This window comes from Carlito syrichta, unplaced genomic scaffold (assembly GCF_000164805.1).
Source record: "Carlito syrichta isolate Samal-C Ts95f unplaced genomic scaffold, Tarsius_syrichta-2.0.1 Scaffold303646, whole genome shotgun sequence".
Classification (NCBI taxonomy): Eukaryota; Metazoa; Chordata; class Mammalia; order Primates; family Tarsiidae; genus Carlito; species Carlito syrichta.
In genome coordinates, this window is record NW_007247742.1 from 589,546 (window position 1) to 603,679 (window position 14,134).

The 14,134-nt window shown below is 50.1% G+C and overlaps 1 protein-coding gene across 1 annotated transcript in view; it reads right to left on the minus strand.

The window, feature by feature from the left end:
- Positions 1–14,134, minus strand: part of CFAP65 (cilia and flagella associated protein 65) — a 38,038-nt gene that overhangs the window by 545 nt on the left and 23,359 nt on the right. The window contains 13 exon segments of the mRNA XM_008058903.2: positions 565–1,083; positions 1,610–1,738; positions 2,187–2,386; positions 2,629–2,673; positions 3,918–4,025; positions 4,219–4,332; positions 4,542–4,685; positions 5,852–6,010; positions 6,113–6,304; positions 8,925–9,035; positions 9,187–9,253; positions 9,532–9,632; positions 9,634–9,709. Of these exon segments, the coding sequence (XP_008057094.1) occupies positions 565–1,083; positions 1,610–1,738; positions 2,187–2,386; positions 2,629–2,673; positions 3,918–4,025; positions 4,219–4,332; positions 4,542–4,685; positions 5,852–6,010; positions 6,113–6,304; positions 8,925–9,035; positions 9,187–9,253; positions 9,532–9,632; positions 9,634–9,709 (1,965 nt within the window).

Genomic DNA, 14,134 nt, shown 5'->3' on the forward strand with positions numbered 1-14,134 from the left:
CCCCCCACCCCACCGCTCAACACTATGGGACGTCCTAGTTTCCATTTGAAGGATGCCCAGAGTGTGACTGAAAGAGACTGAGTTGTCAAATGTCATGCTGCTGGTAGAAGTGCTGGGATTCAAACCCAGGCAATGTAGTCGGCATCCCAGGGCCAGGTTTGGAGAAAGGCAGCAAAGTGATGAGAGGGTGTCTCAGGGACCCAGTGGGGCCTAGGGGATCACCACAAGGTCAGAAAGCATCCAGGGAGCGCCTCCAGGGGAAGGCGTTGCAAGAAAAGGTGGCACTCCTGTTCTGACTCTAGAAACCCATTTAAGAGACTTTGAAGACTATAACCACCGGTGGTGTGCTGGTAAATGTCAACAAGTAGCTCTCAAGAGAAAAAAGAAATAAAGCTCATTGTTGTTGCTCTGCCAATACTCCCACTGAGGGCTTAAGCTACCAATCTGATGTCACTGAATGCTGAGTCAGGAACAAGTAGCCACCAGCCTCAGCGTACTGTTGCCTCCTAGGAACCTTCTATGCGTGGCCCCTTTCCAACCCTCACCTGAGGGCTGGGTGCTCACCTTCCGATGGCCTCCTTCTCGTTCTGTTCTTGCTCTTCCTTCACCATGACTTTCAGCTGCTGCTGCCATCGCCATTGCATGGACTCCTGGGACTCGGGCTGCAGCATGGGCTTGATCTCTGACCAGGCTGCCTTCTCTTCCTGCTCCCCGCTCTCCTCCTCTATCCCCTCCTTGCCCAACTCTTCCTCTTCCTCTTCCATCTCCTCCTCTTCTTCCTCCTCCTCCTCCTCCTCCTCCTCCTCCTCCAATTCCTCTTCTTCCTCTTCGCCCTTCTCCTCCTCGTCCCCCTCCTTCTCCCCCAACCTCAGATTGTTCTCCTGTTTGTCCTCCTCTGGCTGCTGGTCTTTCCCATCCTCCCAGTTGCTGGAAGGCGGAGACAGGATTGGCACTAAGTACAGATTGTTCTTCTGGGCCATGAACCTGGCTGACTGCTCACTCCAGAACTGGCAGAAGTATGGGACCTGCTCCACCAAGCTTTGGTCCACAGCCTCTTGGAAGTTCTTGTCCTCCAGCAGTCCCCTAGGTAGCAGGAAAGAGGAAAAGGCCTTCACGGAGGAGACTTGCAGTCCCCTGGGAGCCCTGGCTTCAGGACTAGGTACTAGGTGTGTGTGTGTGTGGGGGGGTGCTAGGTGGGGGAGAAGAGCCCCTGGTCAGTTGCCCCTCCCTTCTTTCAAAGATGACATCTTTGGGCCCCATGGATTCTTAGAGGTGAATATGATATGGTGGAGGCAGGGCCAGTAGGCCACAATTACACTGAGGAGAGGCAGGAGCCCTGGAGAGGCAGTGAACTGGCTCCAGACCTCATCTACCAGCCATGAAATGGGACAGAACTCAGGCCACAGCCCCGAGGGCCCCTCCAAACAGTTCCATTAGAGCTGTACTGCCCTGGGCAGTGGTGGGGAGTCCCATGGAGGAATCTTGCAAGAAAGTTCTGTTTCTCATGGAAGGAAGTGCTGGAACTTAAAGAGCTTTGGCTAAATGAGCTGGAGGGAGGGGAAGGTGGGGCTGAGGGCCCAAGATGTGGGGCCCAGGGTTGGGCTGGTACCTGATGATGGTGGTGAGAATATCAACTAGGAGCTGCTTCTTCTGCTTGGATACAGGGTCCCACTTGTTTGGGGATTCTTCCTCAGAAGTCTCTGACTCTTCTCTAGGGGCCTTCCTCTTTGGCAGCTCCCTGTGGCAGGCCATGACACTGTGAGTGGCCTGGGCAAGCCACCATGCTGGGATTAGGAACACAAGCAATGGAGGTAGCTGCCCAGTCCTGAGGACATAGATGAGTTGAGGCACCCCCAGACTTAACCCAAATATAGTGCTATGGCATTCAGGGAACTAAGTTCAACCCCCAGAGTCAGTGCAGGAGCTAGTGAGGCTCCAAGTTGGGAAAAAAAGGAACAAGGAGAGGCGGGGAGATCTAGGTGGGTTCACCAGTGGGCTCTGGCAGCTTTGTCTCCCTCCTCATGAGGGCCTAAGCAGTAAGAGGGGCATCCTGGGCCCAATTCGCCCCACTACCATTGCACTTGCTTCACCCTTCACCCAGGGTTGGCTCTGGGCAGCCCTCGCTGTGGCGCAGAAGAAGATACAGGGAGTAGAGGAGGGAGGTCCCTGCCTCTCCTAGAGCTTACTGGTACAAGAAGTGGCAGGAAAAGTCTGAGAAGTTGGCCAGAAAGTAGTCGGTGGCATGGGCTCGGGCAGTGAGACTCAGGCAGAGCATGCCTGGAGAGGGCGGCTGGGGGCATGGCCAAGATGTCTCCTCCTTAGGGATCTGCAATTTCCAGCTGGCAGGTCGGTTGACAGACTTCTGGTTCTTGATGGGGGGCAGCGTCTTTGGGAAGGGAGATGCATGAAGGACAGGAGTTTGGGGACCACACTCCCATCACCAATGGGGTCTTTTGGCCTAGCTCCCTAATCAGGCCCTTTGGACCATGTTGGAATGTGGCTCTCCCCATTGGCACTTTCATTCCTTCCTTCTGGAAGGCTGGACCAGGGGTTGGAAGTATTTCTGGGAGCAAGCAAGGACCCTCCTGAGTTATTCCAAGAAGATGGGTCGAGGGCTTATGGCCTCACCTTATACTTCCTCACAGGTTCACAGGCTGTACAACATGCTCTTTTCTGTGGAAGCAGAGAGACCCTTGCTTAAATGCAAGAGCGCCAAAGAGTTTGACCCCCTTGCTGACCCACAGAAGGCCTGAGCCAATGCCAGGCCCTGCTGCACTCTTGGTCCTGCCCAACTTTCAGTCATGCTTTCTTCTAGAACTTTCCCTAGGGAAGGGCTGCCTGTAGACAAGGAGATTCTGTTTTCCTGAATGAAGGAAAGAGAAGGAAATGCCACCAGACATGAGCAGGCTACCCCAAGGGTGCTTTCCCGTCTGCCCTGGAACTCTGTGGGTTGTGAGACAAGAAAACAGCCTCCCCAATTAGGACTTAATTCAAAAATCCCTTCTCCTGTGTCCCCAAGAAGTAATTTGTATTCACAGTTGAGCCAGAGCTTCAGAAGGGAGCATTGCCTCCTTGGGGGTTCAGTGTGGCATCCACAGAGGTGATTGAGGAGCAAAAATGCCAGTGTAGAGAGGCTGTGAAGTTGGGGGAGGAGCCAAGACAGAAGTGTTGTCTCATGTTTATTGTCAGTCCCCACCCCACCCACATACAAATAACTCCTGTTTAGTGAGCCCTTCCTGGGTGCCAGGCACAGTACTAGACACTTTACTTGTGTTAACTCATTTAATGCTCACAATGTTACAAAGCAGACATTTTACTTGCATTAATAAATATTTTAGAATTTTATTTTTAACCTTTTAATATGGAAAAGTTCAAAGACTCCTCCATTGCTCATCACCTAGCCTCAACAATTAGCAACTCATGGCCAGTCTAGTGTCATCTGCACCTCACCTCTGGGTTACTTTGAAGGAAATCCCAGATATCATGTCACCCCCATTTTGTAGCTGAAGGAACTGAGAGGTTAAATAAGTTGATCAAGATCACAGAGCTAGAAATTGTCAAAGCCAGGAATCAAACCTGGGTGATCTGTTTCCAGAGCCTGCACCTGAAGCTGCAATGTCTTCCACCAGAAGATAAGCTCTGCCTTGTTTCCCCTGTGTTCCCAGTGCCAGCACATAGTAGGCACTCATTAAACACTGGCTACATGAAGTGGGAGTGGTCAGCCAGCCTTCTCTACCCAGAGAGTCTTTTGGGATGGCTGTGGAGATGCTATGTCAAGTCCAATGAATGGAGTCTAATCTCTTAGGGCAGACCGGTCAGTTTTCCATGGAAGGCCACTTTGACCCACTAACCCTGTCACCTCTGGTAAGGCCAGTCAGAAAGATCTGAGTATGTGAGGCCTGCTGAGCCCTCCTCACCTTCACTTTCCTGTCTGTGATGGTGAACTCTACTTCCTGCCATGCCTTCTCGTCCTTCCACTCCTGCAACTCCTCATGGTATTGCCTCATGAGCTCCTGCGGGTATACCTGTGACCCAGGACAGGAAGAGAAAAGGCTGAGGTTTGGAGAGCCTGCACCCAGAGCTCGCCCTGAGCCTGTGCTGGGGGGCCCCACCCTTCCAAGAGCTGGCTTCTGCATTTCTCTGGATCTCAGACCCACCCCATCCCCAGGACTGGGAGATGCAACCCCATCCCACCTTCTCTCTGTAGCTGGTTCTTACCTTGCATACCAGGTCCACACTGTAGAAGCTGGCATGCACTGAGGCCTTCAGAGTCACCACAAATGGCACTGTCTCTTCAGGAGCCACCTCCCCTATCATGGGACTCACAGACACCTATTAATTTGGTGGAGGAGTCTATGGAGTTTCACAGGGATGGAATTGCATGGGGTGGGACAAGATGAGATGATGAGATGAGATGAGATGGGCAAGATGAGATGAAATGGGACAGGATGGGACAAGAGGGTAGGGTGAGATGGGATAGGACGGAATGCATCTGGAGCCTTGCTGGAGGTTCTAATTCTGTGGGCTCAGGGGACTCTCACCTCTCCAAAGTCTAGGGGACTTGGCTGCCAGGCGAAGACAAATGTCTTGTTCTTGGAGATGTTGTTGAGGAAGAGCAGACGGCTGCACTTGCTCTGCACAGGGATGTTTCCCAGGGAGATATGAGACTGGGACAGGAAGACATTCTGTGGGTGGAGACAACATATCTGGGATTTCCACTTTGGAGGAGGAGAAGCAATAACCACACAACCGCTACCACTTACTGGCTGCTTTCAACAGGCCAGGTACTGTGTTAGGTATTTACGTGCACTTAATCCTCACAGCGGCCCTATGATGTAGGTACTAGCTATTGCCCCCCTTTTACAGATGTGCCACTAAGGTTCTGAGAGAACAAATAATTTTTCCAGCAATCTTCCACATACATAGCTGATATAAACCTAGGCACTCACACTCCAAAATCTATGATTTCAACCATGAAAATAGGCTTGGAAGGGCTGAATCAGAATTAGCTTAGAGAAGACAGAACTAAAGACAACATAATTTGAGTCTCTGAGGGATAGTTGTCAATGAGTGAGATGTTCAGCTGTTGGCATTTGTACTGGGCACAGAATAGGAGCTCTGTTGTAGGGATGCCTGGAAAGACTGAGACCACACGGAAGGGGCACTTTCTCTCTGTACAGATCCTGAGTGTTTTCGGGGCAGGGACTTTGGCTCTTTTTTGTCTCCCAAGGGCCTCTGCAGTGTTAATCCTAGAGAAGGAGACCAATGAGTGGGAGGGTGGACAGGTGGCTATGTGAGTGGATAGTGATGGGATGGATGGATGAATGCAGAAGTGAGTGGGTGGGTAGATAGAAGGATGGAGGAATGGATACACAGATGAGTAAATGTGGGTCAATGAGCCCATGGAGGAACGCATGGATGGATAGGGGGATGGATGGATGGATGAATGGGTCAGACCTTCTAACAGTGAGGAGTGTGTGAACTAGTATTATTGGCTCTAGATATATCACACCAAAATCCACCTAGGTCCAGTCGAAGGACTGCTCTGTATGAATACCTGGAATACCTACACTCTTTAATACTCCCATCTCTATGCCCAGAGAAGAGGGTGGGATGGAGGGCTCTGTAGCTGGTAGAGTAGGAACGCTTGTGGGCACTAGGTGGCAGGGTAAGCCTCTCATGGAGCCGGTACTGCCTCCTAAATCTGGAGGAAGGTGGTTTCCAGGCCTCACCTCTGCATCCTTCCCTCCTCAACTCCATCTCATTTCCTTCCCAGGCTTCCCACCCCTCTGTTCTGGCCGCCCTTGCTCTCTGCCAAGGCCTCAGGCCTTCCCAGCTCCCTCTCTCCCACCTGTCCAGGAACCATCAGCCTAGAGTGTATGGAAGTGTTGTCCCATGAGGAGATGTTGTGGAATGGGGCTGTGTCTCCCATGATATGGGGGTCGTAGCCCACTCCCTGGAAGTGGATGATGGCTGAGTTCCATCCCAGGATGTGTATGGGCACGTCCACCTGAGAAGTTGAGAGGGTGGGGGAATGGACTGGTCAGAGGAAGGCCTCCTGAGGAAGTCAGCCCCGCCCCCGCTCCTGATATTATCCCAGGCTGCTGCTCACCGTGTAGGTCTTGGCCTCAATGGGTGAGAAGATCCATAAGATCCGAGCAGTGGTGCCTGGCTGGATCTCCCCTCTGGGGTTGAGGCAGCAGAAGATGGGGTGATCGAAATTTTTTTCCTGAACCAGTGACAGGATGTTGGTCTGGATCTCATATGTCACAGGCACTGAGCCACCATTATACAGCTCATAAATCTGCAGGGGGCAGGAATAGGGCAACTGTCACGTCAGGTTAGGACTGCAAACCAGAGAGCCTGGGACTCTGTGTCCATTGTGGGAGGGCAGGTTGACCTAAATGATGTCACCCTTGGAGTCCCAGAGCTCCCCTAAATACCTCTAATTTCCCATATGACTTGATCACCCAAGAAGTATGTGACAGTATTTTCAGCCTGTGATATTTTAGGATAATCTGTAACCCTATTTGTAAGGGAACAATTTATTTTGTTTGCCCTCAATTTACCTTTGTCAAGTTATAAGAGGACCCTAGTGCTAGTGTCCCTAGTGTTGGGATTTAGGGAAAAGTCCCAGATTCTTCATCATTTTAAAGCCTGTCATTTGAATCCCCTGGGAGGCTGCTCTTTCCAAGTCTACCATTAGATGCAGTTCTGCTTAAAGGCAGGGAAGGGGGGAGAGGGTGGAGATCTGAGGGTCTTAAGCCCTTGGTTGTCTCAGAAGCATCTCAAACTTAGCCAAAGGTTGGGGATCGCAGAATGTCCTGGAAGAAACTAGAGATCTTCTGGTCCAATACTCCTTTTAGTTATAAGAAAACTGAAGCCAGAGAGAATAAAGGGTTCCCCTGGAATCAGTCCTAGATCCTTTTCATCTTTCTCAGCACTCATTCCTGAGTATGCTGACTTTCTTTCTGTAGTCTAGATCACTGCTTTGAGTTCCATATCTGGTGCTAAGGGCTGAATGCTTGTGTTCCCCCAAAACTCATATATTGAAACCTAATCTCCAATATAATTGTATTAAGAGGTGGGGCCTTCAGGAGGTGATTAGGTCATGAGAACCTCATGGATGGGATTAGTGCCCTTGTAAAAGAGGCCTGTGAAAGCTTGCTTTGCCCCTTCTACCATGTGAGGTCATAGTGAGAAGGTGCCATCTGTGAACCAGGAGGCAGGCCCTCACCAGATGCTGAATCTGCTCATGACTTGATCTTGGACTCCCCAGCTTCTATAACTGTAAGAAACACATTTTTGTTCTTTATAAGCCACCGAGTGAATGGTAATTTGTTTTAGCAGCCAGACGGACTAAGACACCTGGTGTCCAACTTCTACCTCTTGATTTCATCTCATAAGCATCTCAAAGTTGGCCCAAACCAAACTCTTCACTCTGAACCCTGTTCCTTCTCCCAGTTTATCTCCTTTCAGCAGGAGGCACTATGTATCCCCAGTAGCTCAAACCAGCTTCACTGTTATGGCTCCTAGTGAGCTGCTGGGAAGCTAGTGGGTAGAGGGTGGTACAGGGAAGTGAACAGAACTCACTCTGGGAAGCCCATTCCTTGGTCTCTAGGCTGAATAGCTGGAGACCCCTGCCCAGAAACACAAGGGCTTCTAAAAGGTTACAACTGTGAAATGTTTGGGAACGTATTATGCCTTTTTTTTTTTTGAGTTGGAGTCTCATTCTTTGTCGCCCAAGCTGGAGTGCAGTGGCACGCTCACAGCCACCGCAGCCTCGACCTGCAGGGCTCAGGCAATCCCTCTGCCTCAGCCTTCCAAGTAGCTGGAACTACAGATGCATGCCACCATGCCCGACTAGTTTTTGTGATTTATTGTAGAGACGAGGTCTTGCCAAATTGCCCAGGCTGGTCTCGAACCCCCAGACTCAGGCAATCCTCTTGCCTTGGCTTCCCAAAATGATGGAATTACAGGCTGAGCCACTGCGCCCGGCCAGGAAAAGTATTATGTCCCCCTCTTGGAGATTTCCAGTGTAAAGAAACTGGATTCTTATGGATTTCACAGTGACTTGGATGGATTTAGAGTCTATAATACTGAGTGATCTATCGCAGAAACAAAGAGCAGAGTATCATATGTTCTCACTTATAAGCAGACCTTAAACAATTATCATAATATGATAAGAAAGGGATTGGCAGTAGTGGGAAACTGCCAGGAGAGGGGGAGTACACCTCATTAACAAGGGTACCTGTATAATGAACATCTGTATGCCTAACCCTGAATTGTACCCCACATCTTTAAAATAAAAAATAAAAAGAGACAGAAAGAAAAGAAAAGAAAAGAAAAACTGGATTCTCTTCCATCAATAAGGAAAGAAAAGTCTGCATCTCCACTTTGCAGAAAGATGTCCTTCTGGGAGCAGTGATTTCCAAACTGTGGCTGAGACCTATTAGTGAGCAGGTCTAAGTCAATCTAGTGGGTCATGCCCAGAATTTAAAAAATGGAACAGAATAAAATAAAAAAGAAAATATCGGCATATTTTGCATGTGGTAGCATGAGTATTGATTTGTGATACTTCCATTTTGGTTGTATGTACATGTATATACTAAGGTATAAGCATATATAATACACAATATATTATTGTGGTTCAGAGTCAGAGAAGTTTGAAAAACCTTGTGCTAGATGAAAAGAATCCCCACTATTGCCTAGGAACTGCGCCTGGCAAAGCACTTAGTAACAGGCACTTGAAGCTTTCACTTTGAATCTCTTCCAGTTGCCAGTTCTGGGGGTTCAACCTGCCATCCTCACCTTTTGGGTACTTTTAAAGGGTAGCATCTTTGTGACCCTGTCAAGGACTGACACAGATACACAGAGATCAACACTTAGGCCTCTTGGTCAACAGGACAACACAGACCACTCACCTGCCGTGGGGGTAGTGTGTCGCCAATGGGCACAGGGATGAACTGGTGGCTTGTGGAGGTGAAGTGCACATACTTCTGTTCCAGCATCACAGTCACGCCTATGAAATTTAGCTGGAAATCAAAAGCCCATGGGTAGCATCCTTCCCAGGGAGGAAATGACATACCCAGCAGAGAGATCTGGACCCAACTCCCCAGGGCAGTACTGTCCCCTGCTCCTCTCTTGGTTGTCCAGCAAGACCCCTCTTCCGGTCCCTGGCCTCACCAGGATCTCCCGGCCATGAGACACCTTGAAGAGCACTGGGAGGCTATCAGTGCCGACGAACAGGTGGCTAGAAGGAAAGAGACAGTCTGGGAGTGAGTTCTTGAACCCTGGTGCAAGTGGGGGAAAAAATGGACATGGCATACCTATTAGCCCCTGGGAACAACTCACACCTGAGCTGGCGTGGGAAAGAGGGAAATTAGATAACCTCTTAGACTGCAGTTGGGAAGGCAGTCCTCCCAGGGAATGACCTTTTGGGGTACCCTGAAGTCACACAGTAAAAGGCCAGGGAAGGGGTCTCCAGTACTGGAAGGACAGAGTGGGAGGGAGGTGGGATTTGAGCATCACCTATATTTGAACTCCACCATCTGCTCCTGCCCAGGACTCAGGCTCCCAACCTTGGGACTGATGGAGAAGATACAATTGTCCTGCACGCGCATTTGGTGGAGCTTCAGTGCTGTTAAACTCTGCTTGCTCTGCCCAGAGCTCTAAGTCGATCTGCTGGTCGCTTGGAAAGAGGAAGGCCCTGGTAGAGGGGTGAAAGCCATACAAAGGATCTGTCAGGTGGGAGCTCTGAGCCCCCAAGGGGCAGATGAAGGCCCCCCCGCATGGCTCCTTCACTTTATGCCTCTACTTGGCAAACCGTCCTGTGTGAGGCAAATGAATGTGGCTGATGTGGATTCTCATTTCATAGTGGCCCCAAAGCCCAGGAACAAAAGCAGGGCTATGGCGACTAAAGAAGTGAGGATTGGGGGTCCCATGGCAGATGCCAGGGTAGAGGGGTTGCTTGGGTAGGGGGCACTTTGTGGTGGCCATGAACCCTTCTGTGGCAAAGCTCTTGTGAAGGGGCCCCTTTGGAAAGACTTCCATTTGAAGCTTCTAGGAATGCGGGTAGCACCAACCGGGGGCCCCCCAGAGGAGAGGTGGTCAGGTTAGCTTGGGCACAGGGTAGAGAACAGATGCCTCGGCAGGGCTGTCACTCTTGAAATGGAAGCAAGGTTGTGTGTGGAGTGAATGTCCCTGAAATGCCTCAAACTGTAGTAGATATCGCACCTTAAATAGCTGACAAAACTAGTGACAAAGGGGTCCTGAAAGGAGAACTCCTTCAGTCCCAGAGAGATGACACAGACCTGGCCCCAGCAGCAAACCTGCCGGAGGATATGAACAGGGAGTATCCAGAAGAGGAAAAGAAAACACACAACACACATCCAAAAAGCCTCAGTGGGAGTCAGGGAAGTGAAAATCAAAACTCTCACAAGGAATCAGTGAAACTGAAGGCTAATCTTTTTTTTTTTTTTTTTTTTTGAGTTGGAGTCTCACTCGGTTGCCCAGACTGGAGTGCAGTGGCCGCTCCCGGCCACCACAGCCTCAGCCTGCTGGGCTCGGGCGATCCTTCCGCCTCAGCCTTCCAAGTAGCTAATCTTTTTAGTCGCTTGCTACTTGCTGATTTTTTTAACCCACTTAGCTCAAAGCCACCTAGGTAAACGCTGTAAACTTAGCCTTCATTCGCTTCCTTGTAAATACCACCTCTGACATATAGGTCACCATGGTAACAGTGGCTTAAGTTGTTTTTCAGGAACTTGGGGGCAGCTCTTGTCCAGCTTAAACTGGTTGAGACCATGGCCCCTTCTACTGGGCCGGTGCAAATGCCTCAGGGGTGGCCTTTTGATGCAGAGGGCCAACAATTCTTCCCCCCATCATCCTAACGCTGCCATTTTCTGAACACGTGTCCTACGAAGGGAAGGGCCACAACCCAGACTACGCTTGCACAGATCACCAAGTACCCACTGCCAATCACCTTTCCCCATGCCTTAGACCACCCACCTCTTTAACCCATGAATATTCCTATACCTTGTTTTCAGGGAGGTAGATCTCTGAGAGCTGTTCTCTCATCTCCTTGGCTAGGCTGCCCTGTGAATGAATCTTTTCTCTACTGCAAAACTCGTCTAAGTATCACAACGGGCAGAATAGGTCTGGTTTGGTATCACCGGTCTTAAATTATTTCACATGTGAAACATGAAGAATGGTTACATCCAATGCTGATAAGTTTAGAAAAGAACAGACACCCTCAAATATAGGTGAAGAGAGAGGGAACTGCTATAACCTCTTGGAAGGAATTTTGGCAGCAACTATTAGAATAAAAAACATATATGTCCTTTGATCCAGAAATCTCATTTTGGGGAACTAACCTGCAGGTATAAAAGCACACACACAAAAAATAGCGAGTGTACACACATACACCCACATGATGTCCATCACAACTTTATTTGTAGTGGCTGAAAAAATAAGCAACTGAGAATAGCTAAAGTTTCCAGTGAAGGAGTAGTTTAATGACTTAAGCTCCATCCATGTTATCGAATACTATGCAACTATTGAAAAGAATGTGTTCAATCTATATGTACTAATCTGAAGGAAATGCTATTGATATAATGCAGAGTGAAAATATTTTTCAGACAGTAACTTACAAATGTGCTCTCAGAATACAACTTGTTCATCTGTTGGGGACTTCTTGTAATTTCAACACCTTTCCCTTCTAGTCCTCTAGAGTGGGCTTCCACCCCACCCCTTCATCTAGAGGACCATAACAGTCTCCTAACCTACCCCTTGCCTCAATCCACTAACCCAGTTCTCCCCTGGAGACCAGAGTGTCGGGTTTGGAAGCTGATCATGTCTTTGCCACCCTCCCTGGTGCACATCCCAACCATACTGTCAGAAAGAAGTCCAAACCCTCTGAAGGAGGATTCCAGGGACCTGCCATCTCCCCAGCTTCATCTGAGGCCCTCCTCTTCTTTTCTCTCACTGCTCAGCCACAGTGTGTACACACCAGGCTTTCTTTCTTTCTGGAAGGCTCTTTGCAGCCTTTCTGCCTCTTTCCGCCAGGCTGTAAGTCTAGCTTAGTTGTAGCTTTTTCCAGGAACCTTTTCTGAAGTGCTGCACACGTCTCCTTCACAGCACACTTGAACCTGCACCGGGAGGCTGCTCTGTGGGAGGCCCCCGCAATGCCAAGAAGGCAGGGATTGGGCTCTTCTAAATTTCTATTCTGAGGACCAACCCAGAACCTGAACCTAGAAAGCACCCAGTAAAGTTTTGGCCAATGAATTAAAGAGTGAACGAGTGAACAAATGATACTAAACCACATATTTGACACCTGTAAGGGATCGCCCCTCAAATGCAAGACCTTGTAAATCCCAGGGCCAAGCAAAGCAGAAGTGACAGGAGGAGAAGGCTTGCAGAGGGTGGGGCAACTGTTTGGCTCTCTACCCACCCTGGGGCCTCCCCTCCCACTTGGGTTCTCACTCTGTCCTGCCTGTTGCTGCCTCCTGGCCCTGTCTGACTGGTCTTGGCAGGAATAAAACCCTCCGTCTGTTCTTTATGAGCTCAGCAGAGACAGGCTAGAATTTTCAAAAATAGTCTTCTAAGAAATTAAAAGGAAACACAGCAACACAAAAAGCTTAGGAGAGTCAAGCTGCCTGGAATCCTGGAAGAGGCATGGACTGCCTTCCTGTACCTCAAATGAGCTGATGGATGGGCCCAACTTGGCGGGCATGCTGCCTGGGTTTCCCCCGCCTCAGTTTCCAGCAGCCTGGACACTCTCCACAGAGAGTGAGAGCTGAGTTGCTCCTACACAAACACTGGCGTGTGCAGTCCACTAAAATACCCTGCTCCGCTCCAGGACACAGGCCAATGCCGCTGTTCCTGCCCCTCCCCCGAAGCCTTGTAGGGCCTGGCTCCCGGCCCATTGAAAGTGCTCAGTCAATGGCAGATCCAGAGCTCAAGGCAGGTCCTGGCCTTCTCCACCAGGCCAAGAACCCTGCCAAGCTTCCCTAGTCATTCAGGGTCAAGAGCCCTTGGTTACTCACAGGCCCAGCCCTTCTCAGACAGGAGCCATCTAGAGAGTCAGCTTCCCATCTTGGTCCACCATGGAGCGGAGAGGAAACAGAACAAGGGGCTGCCAGTGCACACCTGATGATGCAGTCCTGCTCAGTTTCACCTCACATACCCTACGACCCTCTTTGCTCAGGCCAGAAGGTTCCTGATCACAGTTGTCCCCACTGGCATATTTTCTCTCCCCTTCACCCCTGCCACACCCTGCAGGGCCCTGGATTCCTCTCCCAAGCCAGACCCAGATGGGGACACTTCTTTTTCACCTCTCTTTAGTAAGCAAACTTGGAAGGCATCGGGAGGAAGTTTACTAGGAAATCAAGGCATGTGGTAGAGGCAGGAAGAAAAAGAAAAATCCCTGGCATGGAAACAAGTGTTTACTGGGCACAAGTTCTGGGCCCCAGTGGGAGGAGAGTCGAGCACAGGAAGGGCCAAGTTTGGCAGTCTCTGGTCTCCAGGTCTGGGCGCTGTGTGACTTGAGAGATGTGCCAGCCATGCCCCCCGGGGGCGGATCCATCCATGGCAGCAGATCCATTGGTCCTTCCCCACCAGAAACCCTTGACCCACCCCCATTCAGGCCCAGCTCCCCCTAAAACTGAGCTGTGTCAGGCAGGCCCTGAAGCCAAGACAGCGCCTGGTATGCAGAAGCAACTCAGCCTTCTTGTCGACTAAACAGTATAGGCAGGGGCTCTGGAGTTGGCCAAATCCAGCCTTGGCTGAGTCCTTAACCTCACTGACCCTCAGCTTCCCTGTCTATGAAAGAATCGGGACAGGGGATTTTCTCACAGGATTGGAAGGAAAAAGGCTGGTAAAGCACAGAGCCTGGCGTGCAGCAGATGCTCCACGAATGCTTCTCATTTATTACGTTCTTAAGACCACTGTTCATCTCCATCAGGCAATTCTACCACTTCTGAGCCTATTACCACCTTAGCCAGTGACAGGTCCCAAGTCCTGGTGGACAAACCCAGTCTCATCGTGGCCTCAACACCCCATCAATTCCCACTCTCTTCAGACACCAGGCAGCCAGACCCACCACCAGCAAGAGAAGGCAGCTTTTTTTTTTTTTTTT